This window comes from Chaetodon trifascialis, chromosome 7 (genome assembly GCF_039877785.1).
Source record: "Chaetodon trifascialis isolate fChaTrf1 chromosome 7, fChaTrf1.hap1, whole genome shotgun sequence".
In the NCBI taxonomy this organism is placed as follows: domain Eukaryota; kingdom Metazoa; phylum Chordata; class Actinopteri; order Chaetodontiformes; family Chaetodontidae; genus Chaetodon; species Chaetodon trifascialis.
In genome coordinates, this window is record NC_092062.1 from 10784972 (window position 1) to 10799879 (window position 14908).

The 14908-nt window shown below is 40.9% G+C and overlaps 1 protein-coding gene across 1 annotated transcript in view; it reads right to left on the reverse strand.

Annotated features, from left to right (window-relative positions):
- Positions 1-4434: 4434 nt before the first annotated feature.
- The window catches only part of rspo2 (R-spondin 2), a 58013-nt gene continuing 47539 nt past the window's right edge, over positions 4435-14908 (reverse strand). Inside the window, exon 6 of the mRNA XM_070966437.1 lies at positions 4435-5987. Within this exon, the coding sequence (XP_070822538.1) occupies positions 5872-5987 (116 nt within the window). The 3' untranslated portion in view covers positions 4435-5871. The remainder of the gene's footprint in view (positions 5988-14908) is intronic.

Here is a 14908-nt window from a genome sequence, read left to right on the forward strand (position 1 = left end):
AAGGCTGGGAGCCATTCACACACACACACACACACACACACACACACACACACACACACACACACACACACAATCAAGGCTGGGAACCACTGACATGAGGTCAAGACCTCCCCTACAGCTGAGATGATTAAACACGTTTCTACAACCCACACACTGCCCAATAAAATGTGCTGTGCTGAGGATGATGACTGTGTTGTACACACTGGGAGCATCACTGGCTCCAGCCTTCTCAGAGAGCCCAGCCCTGCCAGTGAGACAGAGGTACAACACCCTGCTGCAGCGGCTCCACTTCCACCTACTCACCATACCTTGAGGGAGCAATCAACCTGACTTCTTATTAGGAGGATAATGCCTGTTTGTATATGTGCGCATGTATCAATGAATATTCCCTCCACAGACCCTCCAAGTCAGGGCAAAGGTTGCTTCTGAACCACGGTGCTGCATAATCCGGCCCTGAATGAAGGCAGGGGGGAAGATAAACATTCCTTGACAATGAGACCCTCCTTTACCCCCTGCTGTACTCATACCCACGTTAAATCTGCTTACCCACAATGCAACATTTGGCTCAAGTGAATAGCCCCCCTGGAACCGATGCAGTGGCACTACAGAATAACACAGCCCCGCTCCTCGAAGCCACAAGTGTCAGCTATGGCTCGGATACAACCCTTCTGGGCCCGTACTGAATGTATTATATCCAATTCAACTGGTATTAATATACTTTAATAAGACCTGTTTTCGATTAATTCTCCCTTGAAACCAGTAGTAACACGGCTACTAGGCACATATAAAAATTGAATGAATGGAGAAGGGCTGCCAGAGAGTCAGGAGGGGGAAAATAGGAATCCTTGTGGATTTGTCCTCACCAGCTGGCTCTTGAGCCCAATATAATGGCTGTGCCCATGGCTCTCAGAGCACCAGTCAAAGGAAATATTTGCCCAGCCTGTAATGTGTTTAAGGTGCACAGTATGAATCAGTTCAAGTCATAAAGCCCTTGCGTGTCATATCCTGAGAGGGGGATAGAGCTGCTTTGCCTATATTCCCCTCAAGTGAACAGGGACAATGGCTTTGTGTTGTGTTTAGATGTCAATGTAAAAGGAAAAAGCCAGACATTTCAGAGGAACGTGGGATTAAATAAGCCAAAGAATGCTTACAGCACCCATAGGAAATACACCGCGTAGGTATAGAAACATCTGTCTGTTCCATATAATGGATGGTGATAAAAAGTCCCATGCCCCCCACTGCACCTGCTGTTATGAAGCCTAGCTGTAGAAACACTACCACAGCAAGTGACTCATAAATATCCCACCATTTGTCATCCAAGAATGAAAGAAAAACACAGCATGGCGATATTAATGTGCAAGGTGAGAATTAAGAACATTAATCTTTTCCACTTCCTGTGCATCAGGTGAAGCACATGTGGAGGGGCTCAGTGACTGTGATCATCATGCACTCCCAGCACAGCTCTGAGTCTTTTTACAATTTCCTGTTTGAAACGTTTCTGCAGCAAAGCAGAAAACTGTCACAGACAATTAGCTTTTATTGGAGAACATATTTATTTTTGGGATTAACTTGTAACCTAGCAACATCAAATGAAGCCAAAATCTGCATTGAGAGTTGACTTTGGATTGCATTTTTGCAATTAGGGGTGAGTTTAGTAATAAAAGTCACCCATTAATGCCACCATTTAGTGGGCTTGTACACACCATGATGGCTAACATATGGCAAACTTGTTCAAAATATTAAGATCGGCTTGTCCTTTGACACCACTATGTTCCTACTCGTTGCTGTTTCGGCTTGTGCCAAACACCATGGCTAAACCATATGAAGATTAATGATTCCAGATTTCCCTTAGCTCGAAGGGCAAGCGATGGCTCATTATACAGTTATTAAAAACAGCAAATTATTACAACATTTATTATCCCGGGCAATCTCATTTGCCCCACCAATGTCATAACTTCCATCTTTGCCATCTGCATTGGAACGAATGTGTCACATGTGCCACAATTGCCACAACTGCACACTCACAGTAGTCTACAGAATGTGAATGCAGAGCAGAGGTCCCTGAACCCCTCCCCTCATCCTCTCACTGTCTTGCAAGGTACTTAGAGTGTATACAATAGACACATTTACATGCCATAACAACCTGCCTTAAACACACAGATTGCTATCACTGATCTATACACTGTAGCCCACTGGGTCATTTCCTGTTAGTGGTTTCACTTGTTGTGCCTTTGAAGCAGGCTTTAATAATAGGACCCAACAGAACTAATGAAAATGCTCTCTGTCAGATTAAAAGGGAGCTTCGGTCTCAGCAAGCTAACCACATTCAGCACAAACATTAAAACGCACGCACACACTGAGGCATGCGTGCACACTTACACACAGTACAGAAGTGGTTTACACAGAGAGGACCACTCCTTCTGATGTGTGGATGACTGCTAACCCTCTTAACAACCCTGAGAATACCATCAGTGAGCTGTTTTTGCAGCGATAGAGAAAACAAGCCAGTGGATCGATGTCAAAGGGCAAAGGTGAGACGAAATGAAGAGAGCCATTGCTCCAAAATGTGAGATGTGATTCTCTTTGTACCCCATTTTTCCATTGTAGAAGCTGCAATGTGTGCTGTAGTGGTGGTCTTGTGCTTAATGAATCCACTTCAGTGCAGTTCCTCTCCGTAAGCCTTTAGGTTTAATCCCCCAGTCTGGAGCAGTGATAGTCTGGCCCAGGGGATGACATCTGTGAATCGTTCATTAACTTGTAACCAGCAGCAGATGTCTTTAAAAACAACTCGCTACATGTACGGCTTATTTTGTTCCCTGCAAGTCACTTTTGCTTTGCTTCATTCACTGGTAGACCCTGGCTACATGGAGTTGTTTATTGATCTCACATTGGAGAGAACATGCAGTTTTATGGCAGTGAAGACTCACATCATGTTAAGAATTATTTGAAAAGAATATGGAATTTAGTGACGCATAGTGTCACTACGTAAATTGACAAAATGTGATTAAACGGTATCAGACCAGTCAAAGATATAACTGAATACAATCAAAAAAAAGATTTCCTCCAGCACCAAAAAATATAATGAACATCATTCTCTTGATTCTTCTATTTATTTGTCATATTTTACTTTTACCCCTTCGTTTTCCAAATATTTGGATTTCCTATTTTTTTTTTATGCATATCTGATAATGAGATATCCATGACCGTGTGTGTGTGCAGGGTAGTGTGTGAACCTCTCTGTTTGTTTGCAACATCAGTGTTGCAATAGAACTGAAGTGGCAAACTATCATAACCGAAAAAGCTGCTAAATCAACAGACAGTGCAGATAATGTTAATCATCCATACACTGCACTGCATGCTGCTGTAGTATCACTGTACAGGGCTAAATTCTTGTCACACTAGTGTGACATAAAGCATCTTTTGTTGTCATAATGACCAGAATATTTTAACTACTGTTACAAGAGTTAATATGGTGATGCTACAGCAGTATGCAGTATGTGGATGATTAGCATTACATGCCCTAGCTGGTGCAGTTTAATGACAACGCTTAGCTTTAGCTATGTAGCTTGTATTATTTACTTCATGATGTGTTCAGTTCTATTTTCTGTCTGATATTCTTTTGCATTTTTGGGCCTCCATACCACAATGTGAACCGGGTGGAAGTGTTAAGCTGTGAAAATGAATAACGTCCTGTGTAAAACACAGTGCCACTTTGAACACCTGTGAAAGATGTTCAGCCACTTAAATCTGCTGTGCATTAGGCCTCAAGATGGACATTTCAACACTGACAGCCTCCCTATGGAAAAATCATGTGTGATTTCAGGGGGGTTAACCAGAGCAGGAAGACTGTGGTCTGTGTCTTCCAGGGTGATATATATGTGACACAACGTGATTCATCTGCTACTGTGCATACATAAGCTGTCTGGCAGATTCAGCTTTTTTTTTCTTTTGGCACAATGATTATACAGTGTGGATCTTGGCTAAATTAGCCATGACATGCATTAAAATATTTCTCTTTGCCCATATACCAGGCAAATTTAGCCTAGAGGAGACTTTTATATGTGTTTATTTGATGTTCTGAGGACCATAAAAGTGAATAAATGGGATGTGCATCACGTAAAGAGGTGATCGAATGTGTGCGCGTGATGAAAGACAAGTGTCACGGTAAATACATGTTGTTAGGGCATTCCAATATGATGTTGGAAATGAATTAGCCACCAAAGACATTCACTGGATTTGTACCATTCATGAGGATACGTCATAGTGAATTACAAACCCTTAACAGTGCCGTCATGCTGTTAAGGCTCAATCGACCATATCCAATCCTTTGGCTGGAGGTAGCACTTGTGTCATGCAGTGCAATATGATGGATTTCACAAATGTTTTTGAAATCACATAATTGTACACTGAAGTGAAACAAGGAAACGGGAGTTTCAGAGTTTAGCCACATATATTATAGCCATAGACGATAATGAAAGGCTTCATCGTACAGTCACATGAAATGTATTTTAATAAAACACAATGTACACATATGCAGTCCTATGACCATACATTTGCTGGATCCTAATTCTTAAACCTAGAATATGTCAAAGCATAGTTTATTTGTCTTTTTTTTCTTCTTCTGTAAAACATTGAAATCAGTAGATGAGGTCAAATGAATGTAATACAACACTTTTTGTGACATCAGACAGAAACCTTTTCCACGTGTTAAAGATATGCACTGTTATAAGGAACTCAAAGAATATTTCTGCATATAAGAGTAACAGTATGAGGCAAAAATTCTCACTGAACAAAAAAAAGTACAAAATAGAATTAATAAATAAATCAAATATATACCATATAAATGAAATAGCTATGTGGCGGCTATGTTTATTATTTGTTTTTAATCATTTTAATCTGTAGCTTGGTATTACAACCTTTTTATCTCTAAAACATTTAGAACGGTGAATGAGTCAATACTGAAAATACAGTAATAAGCTTTCATAATTAGATAAACTATATACACGAGTCTGTTGCCATGCTAGTCGAACAACTAAATTTCTTCTTTTTTTTATCCACACTATACAGTTAGAGCATAAAGCGGTCTGAACGTAAACAGTTTGTGCTGAGAATAAAATACTTTGCAACTATGCATGGTAATTTATTTAATATTACTCTCAAAAATGTACATAACATAAAGGCCACACATGGGAACGCTCTGTCTCCATTCAGCGGGGAAGGTGAGGGTAGCTTTGACATAAATATAGGAACAAAAAAACAGTCTCTTTCAGTTCAAGATGCCATTTTCTTGTCCATCAGCATCATTTGCTTCAGCCAAATCTCTTTTGCCTCTTCATTCGCCATCTTTTTTTTTTCATCCTCCCATGTTCAACCCCCCCATCCCCACCCCCCATTTTCTACGAGCAGTTTAGCTTGCATAATCCCTCACCACCTCTTCTATCCATCTCCCTCCATTCCCACCTCCACAGTCCCTGGTTGCTCCTCCGTCTTCCATCAATGGTTAATGACATTGGTAATGACGGGAAATGAGTTCAGTAATGTCAACTGTAAAGGTCCACAAGGGGCGGGCGGAGAGAACAGAGTCACCTGGCTGGTCACTGCAGCAGGTGGAGAAGCAGCAGGAGGCCGAGGCATGAAGCACGTGTTTAGTGTGTTGATACCGATGTCGTACGTTAGATGTATATTTTTGTAGTGACGGACTTGTGAGTCGTGGTTGTGTCCTGGAGGGCAGGGGAAGAGGTGGGGTTGGGCTAGAAGGCAGGTGGGGAGGTGGTGGGGTTCAGGATAGTCGTTGGTCAGAATATGGGTGCAGCAGCAGCTAGCAGCTTTGCGTTGGTTCTTTGTTCAATGGGAAGTCCGTAGGTTTAGTTCTCACTGGCTGGTGCGGGCAGAGGCCAAGTGGTCGCTGTGCTGGTTCTGGGCCCGAAACCGCAGCCTCTGCTTGTTCTTCTTCTTTGGTTCTTTGGATCGGTGCTTCCCTGAGCCACCTGGGAATAAAGAGAGAAAGAGAGGAATGGTTATCCCTTTTGCCAGTACCACATACATATGTTAAATTCTCCATATAATGACCAGAAAAGCAGCCATCTGCACTGAAAGATTGTCTGTGTGAGGTAATCACTCTGTGGTAGCTTGATTAATCGTAAATCAGTCTGAAACACATTAAAAGGTGAAACAGTACATGCCCTGTCTCTAGAGGAGCCAAATATCAAAATTTAGCTTTAACCTCTATCTAGGAAATGTGTACTCCTGTTAGCTAAGTCCTTAAAGGGAGAGAGACAAGAGCTTGGATTTGAAAATTTGACAAAGGTGTTGGAATAGAAAGAAAACCACTTGGAAATATTATAGATTACAGCTACAAGTTTCTTGAGACTTAAAGTATGCGTTGGGTATTGATGACTTATAAGGATTCCAGAAAAGCCCTTACAGTGATCTCTTACAAATTACAAATTATGCAGTGTTTGCCAATGAATAAAGGCAGAATTACCTAAAGAAGTGACCCTTACATGAGGGAACATCACATATCAGATCTTTGTTTGCTTCAACCCTGAAGACAGAACCTCAATTTTAAACAAATGTCTGCTCAGCCCAACACTTTTGACTGTCACTGCAATAGAGAGGGAGGATAAGTATGGGATGTTGCATAACGCTCTTTCCAAGTTGGAAAGGTCCCCCTGCCCAAGGTTAATACATCCCAGGTTTCACTGGGATGGGCAAGGCATCCTGCTCTCATGGAAGCTTGTGTGGTGGAGGTTCTGCACCCACGGCTCTCTGTGACAGAGAAAACTCTGGCTACCGAACCACAAGGCAACAATCTGGCTGCCAAGGCCACAAATAAGATAACGAGGTGTGTGTGCAAGATGTATGTGTGCAAGGGGGAGTGAGTGTGAGGGAATTTAAGGGAAAAGAAAATCTAATGGGGGGAAAAGTAGAGTAAGGCTTGGATGATGAGACCCTATCTGGATCCTGATCTAGAACACAAAGAAACAAGCCACGCTATGGTTCGCTGAGGGGGGAAACACAGGAGAAGGCTACAGAAAAACAAGTCCCGCTGTTTCATTGTTGATTCTGGGTCTTATTAGTGCACTTGTTCAAGCCTTTACTCTCACGAAAAATAGGTAACGGTGTGTAAAATGTTGCATTATCTCTAATTGCCCTCTCATACATGCTGGCATTGCGGTGGCCTTTAAAGCACTACAAAAGACCTATTTCCCATTCTCAGGGCTATACACTATGAGGTAGATTTGAAAATATTCACTTGTTTAAGCCGATACGCACGAGAGAGCAAGATATTGCTCTGCTAATAGGGTCTCCCAATGAAAAATACAGATGCATGCAAACATCAAACCATCTCAGAGCTATTTCCTGCAATTAATCTAATCTTGTTATTTTGAGTCACATTGCCAGCCTGAGCCATGGCTATAAAGACTCCACACACAGCTCCTAGTTAAAATCACCCTTGGAAAACAACTTTCACATCTCTTCCATCAAAATCACATACCCTTCAATTGAAAAATATTACCCAAGGACTTTGTACACTTGCTTAGCTGATGCCACTTTAGATTTTTTGCATGACTTACAGTATGATAGTGTTTGTTAAAGTAAATCTGAAGCTGAAAGGCATTTGGCCTATAGGTTCATTTTCCTAACTGCTCTTTAAAGGGGCAATTTTCATTCAAAACAGTGTTGCTAGGTGCCTGATAAACATGGCTTTCAGTGCAATCAACTCAAGATGAATTACATTTGATGGCAATAAAGTACACAGTGCAGCATTAAACTCCCTCTGTAACGGGCATCGCCTTCATGGACCATTCCTTGGATGCAAAGCTGCATTTAAACTCAAAAAGCCGGCATTTACAGCAATTTCTTGAAACACAAATACTTATGTGAGAGTTAAGTTAAAAAGTAGTTTTCTTGGCTAGTTCAGGACTGGGCAGGAGATCTGTAATCCAAAGAGTTTGTGCAACAACGCTCAAAGTACACACACATATACACAAAAAACAGCAGGAAAGAAACACATTCAGAAGCTGCATATGCAGACTGAGCTCCTGAAGTCAAGAGGTATAAAATACAGAGCGGTTTCATAAGCACACTGATTGACTGAAAGTTGTCTTACATTGATCAGATAACTTTTTAAAGCTTTGTGATTAAACTTTCCATAGCCGTTACTGTAAATGATAAATATCATTTTTGATGAATCAATATCTTGTTTTTCTACGTAACTAAATATGACAGTAGTTACATCTAGTCATGATTAAAAAAATAAATAAATAACAGCTCTCATTAGCTCCCATCTCAGCTTTTGAGTTTAGTGGAATTTGTGTGATTTAAATTTTATATTCCAATGTATTAACTGATGATCTATATTGAATGCAAAATAAATATACCAGATGGACATACATTGAAACTATGGGTTAATGAATATATCATCAAACTAGTTAAAATGGACAAGAAAGCTGAGTGAATATGGCATTTTTCACACATCCTATAAAGACTGAAGTATTAAAGTATCTGTAGTATCCCTTAGGCCTTATGCAAGTTCAAGAGCAGGGATTATTCTGGGGTAAAATAACTAAAAAGGCATAAATTTAAGCTGTATGTCTTTGTAGGACAGTTGTTTCCAAGGTTTTGTCCTTCTTCTTCTGTTGTGGCTTTGGTTGTAGCAAACTGATGACAGCCGTCAAGACACTGTACATTCTTCTTACAATAAAAGGAAAAAGTCATGGAAGTCTTTACAGCAGGAACCAAATACACTCAGCTGATGCGTGATGCTTTCCAGTCATCGCTTTTAAATTGCACCCTTGTAAATCACCACATTCTGGAAATTGTAAGGATACTGCACGTATTCTTACATCAGATCCACAGATAGATCCATGCTCCTGCTGCACAGAAAACTTCAGCCATCACTGTACCTTTAGCCATCTTGTAAGATTAACTTTGTTCAGAAAATATTGACAAGTTCGCACTTTTATGAGCCACCCTTTTGACTGCAGCAGCAGAATCCAATCCAACACAGCACTGTCACTGTATTTCAAGCCTCAGCTCAAACTCCCTGAACTAACTGATGCCACTTCATGAATTCACCTACACACCTATTTCAGACCATATTTCATAATCCAGTCTCAATTTTGACAGCTAGAGGGCAACCAATCCCCACAAAAGCCCCTTCCCCCAGCATCTGATATTGTCCTTGTGAGATGGTCTATCATATCTACCCAAGAACTCCCATTTAGCCTTTCCTCAGGGCACAGCGCACTCTGAACACTGAGCTTTCATCATCTCATATTTACGACCGATGTAATCACTTAAGCTGATTACCAGAGTTCACAGAGGAAACAGTTTAATTTGCCTGGAAAGAAATGATTAAGTCATCTCAATTGCTTTCAAAACCAAGAACAAATTCATAAATCTTACAGCATGTAAAGATAATTTTGTCTTGGAAGGCACAGAAGGTTTCAAATCATTCTCTGTCTTTGTTTTGCCGTGTAACTGGCACAGTCGGGATCAAATCAAAGGAGCATGGCTTTATCAGAAAATTAGAATCCTTCGTTATACTTTTCTTTCCGTTCTGGCTGCATTTACTATCACTACAGCAAACCAAAATTTCACCACTGTTTAGTTTTCCTTCAGAGATACAATCTTCCTCTGCCAGCTTGACGTTTGTGTTTGAGTTTGAAATGAAAAGCTGATCAAACAAACAAACAAAAATCTCAAGAGCTAATCAAAATGTTTTGTATTTCGGAATCAGAAGCAGAGCCTGCGGTGGGGTGGCTGTGCAGCGCTGTCAAAAATGACCTTTGCTGAATCCTTTCATGTGTCCGCGTGTGTGCATGCACATTTGTGAATGATACACATGCCCTTTATGCCTGCGCCTCACTGATTGTGAGTTTCTATATCACCTATGTGAGCTTGAGAAATACTTAGTGTCATTTCCAATTTTTTTCGGCTGCCAAACCAGTGAGCAAAGGAATATTAAACTCCTCTGCACGCACTGTGGTGAACGTTCTTCAATAACCTCTCAAAGCCAGCCGGGACCCACCGCTTTTTCTTTTTCTTCCCCATCTTTCTCCCTCTCCCTTTTCCCCTCTCCGTGTCCCTGTGATGCTATTTGAGGCTCTCAGCAATAATCGAGACGATGGCATGGTGAAGATCCAACTAAGAGTTAAGCGCTATTAGACGTATCATATTATTAGGCTCGCACTCCAGAATAATATCTCCTTGTGGAACGGCAATATGACTACTTGTCCAACTGATGCACTGAAAGATAATCAGTCAAATCCATATCCAGAGGGAAGGAAGCCAAAGCCAAAGCTCCCTTCATCTGTGTCAAAGCTAATATCTTTGTTTTGGAAAAGGGGACCAAACTCAAGAATATATACGTTAACACGAGAGAAAGTCTGCAATATGTAATAGGCGTTTAGTTACAGTTTTGTCGCTGAGCATGCTTTGGAAAAGTCTTTTTCTTTGCTGGCCCTGAGGCTACTGTATCTATACGTTACCCTATAATCACAGAGGCCATGACCTGCTAAAAAAGAGCAATGCACCGACTGTTGGCACAGGCCAAGTGATTTCATCCACTCACAGCTCTGACGGCAGTGCAGGAATCGAAGGCCTAATCTTATCTCCATTGCTTGCGGTTTGAGAAAAATCAATGCCTGACCTCGAGAAGGCATTAAGACATACGGTAAATGCGATCCTATACTGCTGAAAACTCTCCCCCACTCTCCTGTTACCCCATCCCTCCACTCGAAGCAGACAGTCAATTAATAACTTTCATAGGACATGGGGGGGGGGGAACAGAGGAGAGGAGACAGAAAAAAAATCCAAACAATTTTGAAGAAGATTCGGCTGGACTTAAGGAAGGTAAAGCTGGAATTTTTGGCGGCTCGTCTTTTTCATAAACAGGCCAAAGCGGAGGCCATTATTTGTGAGGGAAGGAGAGAAGTACTGGCGCCAGTGAGATTTGATTTCAGTGGCAGAAATTGGATTAGCAGCCATTAAGGGCCTGCTCACACATACATTTATAATGCTGTGAAGGGGAAAGGATCTGTAGCCAGCCAGTGCTCTCTGTACTCACACACCGACAACTCCTCCGTCTGGGAAAAGGTTACGGATGCTGACACTGCCCTACACTGCTGCTGAACGTAGCTTCCAGTTGATTTATAGGTGGGACGCAGTCGTATGACCTCAAGTGACCCATCGTTCATTAAGGCATAAGCCAGAGGTAGGCCAAAACATTTGGTGCTGTTGTTTGCCTGCAGTGAAATGCTGTCGAAGGATGATCTGACATTTGAGGCAGAGGGGAACATGATACAGATGAAAGTGTAGAAAGACAGAAATTTGTAAGAAATACAGGGATGGACGAAGTGAAAAAGCTATGATATTTGGGAGGAACGCAAGTGGGAAATACTGCGGCAGAGACACAGACGTCACATGTAGGAAAAAAGAAATCAGCGTTTTGACAGAGAGGACAATCATTTACAAGAAGCGCATCTTGCCAACCAACTGACAAGAGGCTCTCTGCACAATGTCACTTAGCCCTAACAAGGTTACCCTGGATCACACTCTTTCATTCACTCTTTCATTCGTTCGTTCCCTTTCCCCCATGCTCTGCTTACTATCACCACGTTGCGAGGCGAGAATGATTTAAAACATACGCATTCCGATTTAAAAAGCTAATGTTGGGATTAGGTCGGTCATTATTTTCTCATCTATGACCCGGTGGAGGATCTGCACAGAGATTAAAAAAGCAGGTTAGCTCACCACTCAGCTCTTTGATGCTTGGTTTCACTGACAATAAGTTAAAGCGAAAACCCGACTTGGAGATTAACGTCTCTAAGCAGGGAAGTCCTGGCAAAACATGCATGACTGACACGGTGATTAATATGCCCGATGGTCAGTACAGACAGCGTGTTTTTTTCCCCTCTGGAGAAGGTCAATCGCACCAGCAAGAAGCAGCCACAACCTGCCCAGGAAGGCTACACAACAGATAATGACCCTGCACATTAAAGGTTCTCTCCATCAGTCCACTCAGAGTCCAGAGTCATGCTCTGCTGCATTTCATAACACGGGAACTGTACCCTTGTGCTGTTTGGGGTACCGCCTTCGATCGCTTAAAGGTAGGTTATCAAGTTGAAACCTTCCATGACAGATGTTAAATTATGTCAACATCCAAAAAAAGTAAGAACTGGCTTTCCAGAGCTATTTCCTGCCCTACGCCTTCACTTAAAAGACTTACGCTGAGTTTGAGAAATGTTGGAAAGTTGGGAATTACTTCTTCCTACCATACTAGGAAAAAATTAAATGAAATAATCCCTTAGGTCAGATTTCCAAGATGGAAACTTGGGGCGCAAATTCTCAGGTTTCTGAGGTGTACTTTGATGCTGGGATGTTAACATGGCATTGAAATCCTTAGAAATACTCCTAAAGTTAGATATCCGGTATTGCTAGCTACCACAGTCGGACTGGTCATCGGGAGGGCTGGGGAAAATCATGGTGGGCCAGTCACTCTGTGGGCCAGCTTGACAACAAATCACCTGGGACCAAATTAGCTTACATCAGAGGTGAGACCAATGCTGGACAGGCTATCTGGACCACCGGGTGCACTGTTTGACAAGGCTGATGCAATGCACAAATACATCTTTTTACATAACCCCAGACCTCACTTACACAAAAATAACCAAGGGCTGTGTGGCATACTGGACCAGGCAAGTGAGCTGCCTGTGGTTGAGGATTACATCTGTCAGCCTGGAGAGTGGAGCAAGATGGACAAACAAAAAGAAAAAAACATAAAGGTGATGCTGAAAAGCGGAGCAAGAAGAGGTTGTAGTCCCTTGAGGTTGATGCAACAGAGTGTTCTAAAATAACAAATTATTTATTTGCCACCATTACCAGTTGATCGCCTAAGCAGAGAGCAGACAGCGCAGCCCATTGAGCCCAGTGATACCAGTTCAACTGTTTGTCAAGGGTTTGCAGCTGAAGAGGTAACACAAAAGACAAAGAGGATAACACAAGCAAGGTTTTGGTTTGGTTGCCTGGCTGTTTAGTTATATCATGTGTCCTTTGTTGAAACAGTTCTTCAGCTTTTCTTAAGTCAATGCGCTCAACAACATTTTTCATGACTTTTCATGAACAGACCTATCAAAGCCTGGATGGAGCGGGACATTAAAAAAACACTGACATATAAACTTTCAAAATGTTGAACTCATTGTTATGTATGAATGGTTATGATTATTGACAAGTTAGCATGAACAAATTAGAAACTAACCACCTTTGTAGATCCTTTTTCTTGCACAAATCCTTTAATGAAGAAAACCTGCAAAAGGATAAATATTGTTTGTGTTTCTCTAAAACTGGTATTAATATTGTACTAGTGTTAGGCTATGTAGTATATAATTATATGAAATACTAATGAATATGATCTAATTCATATTCAACTGACATTGCTCTTTTTATATTAATATTAAACGTATTTTTTAATGTTATGATACTATACTAACATACTAGTTGAGTTACTCATCCAGGTTGTGGACAGAGTCAGCTACAACAAGGATGGCGGTGCTATTGTGTGAATATGTGCTCCTTCTGATCAGCCTCAGTCATATATTTTATTAAAGTTATAATTAGAAATATTGTTCAGTAATTTTGTTTGACAGAGTGTGCTGCAGGTTGTGTGGGTGATGATGTGTCACTGGTCACTGAGTGGGCCAGTGTGAGTGAAAAACTCCAGGGGCCACATTTCATACCTAGTCTGTCCCTGCTAGGTACACTATAAGAACATTATTAAATCTCTTTAAATGTCCATGTGGCAAACAGCATTTAGTAAAATAACTGAAAAAATTAATTACTTATCACTCATTAAAAAAATATTTACATTGCTTTACTAACTGGTAATAGTAAGCCCTCATGCTGATCTTAATTACAGCGGATAAAAAGCCTAAATTAGCTCTTTTTGCTTATTATGTATTTATTGCAGTCTGTTATCAGATGAAGCCAGACAATAACAAACAGTGTATAGCTCTATAATGAACTGTTGTATTAGTATTAGTATTAGTATTAGTATTAGTATTAGTATTAGTATTAGTATTAGCAGTTGCACTTGTGTTGAATTCTATTTTGAATTTGAAGAGCTTTCTGCCTACAGGTCTGATGGTTGCTTGTCGGAGTCTGAGGTTCACGTTAATGTTTTTTCCCCTCTTAATAACGGTTTTAAACAACATTGAATGAAAATGCATGTTACCGGTGGCTTCCAAGCAGTTAGGACGACCCAACACATAAATAAATCAAATTGCATTTCTATTTTGTGCCTCTCTTGGAGAACATTTAATCCCTTGCACAATATTACTGTACTGTACTGTAACGTGTGCTCATAAATGATTTACTGTCCAGTGCTGCTGTCTACTTCCTAAAATGATTCAGTCAAATTGTACATTTTAAGTTGTACTTATAGTTGCCAGCTTGCCACCTAGCCAGCTACCAATGCCAACAATTAAAACAATGTCTGCTGCACACAGACCAGAAGTGTCCATGGTTCTTCACTGGTTTACCCATGCTGCATCACTGTACTTACACAGGCCTTCACTGTCAATTTTATAACCTCCGCAACTTCAGTGACTCTGAAACTTCACAATGTCTGTGAAACAAGTTTACAGCCACTGACTTTTGTGTAAACAATTCTGATAGTCTTTCATTAGTTTTCACTGAGTTTTTCTCATTTATAACAGCTTTAAAAAAAAAGCTGTTAAGTGCATTGATTCTGCTGGACACTTACATGTACTGTTAGCAGTTTCAATATACATGACAACTTTAGCACTAAGTGTCCTGAAAGGGGGAAGTTAAAAAGTGTCCCGCACAGGACCAGATGGTGTCTTACCAATGCATGTTAAGGTTTATTAGTTTAAAGCTGCACTAG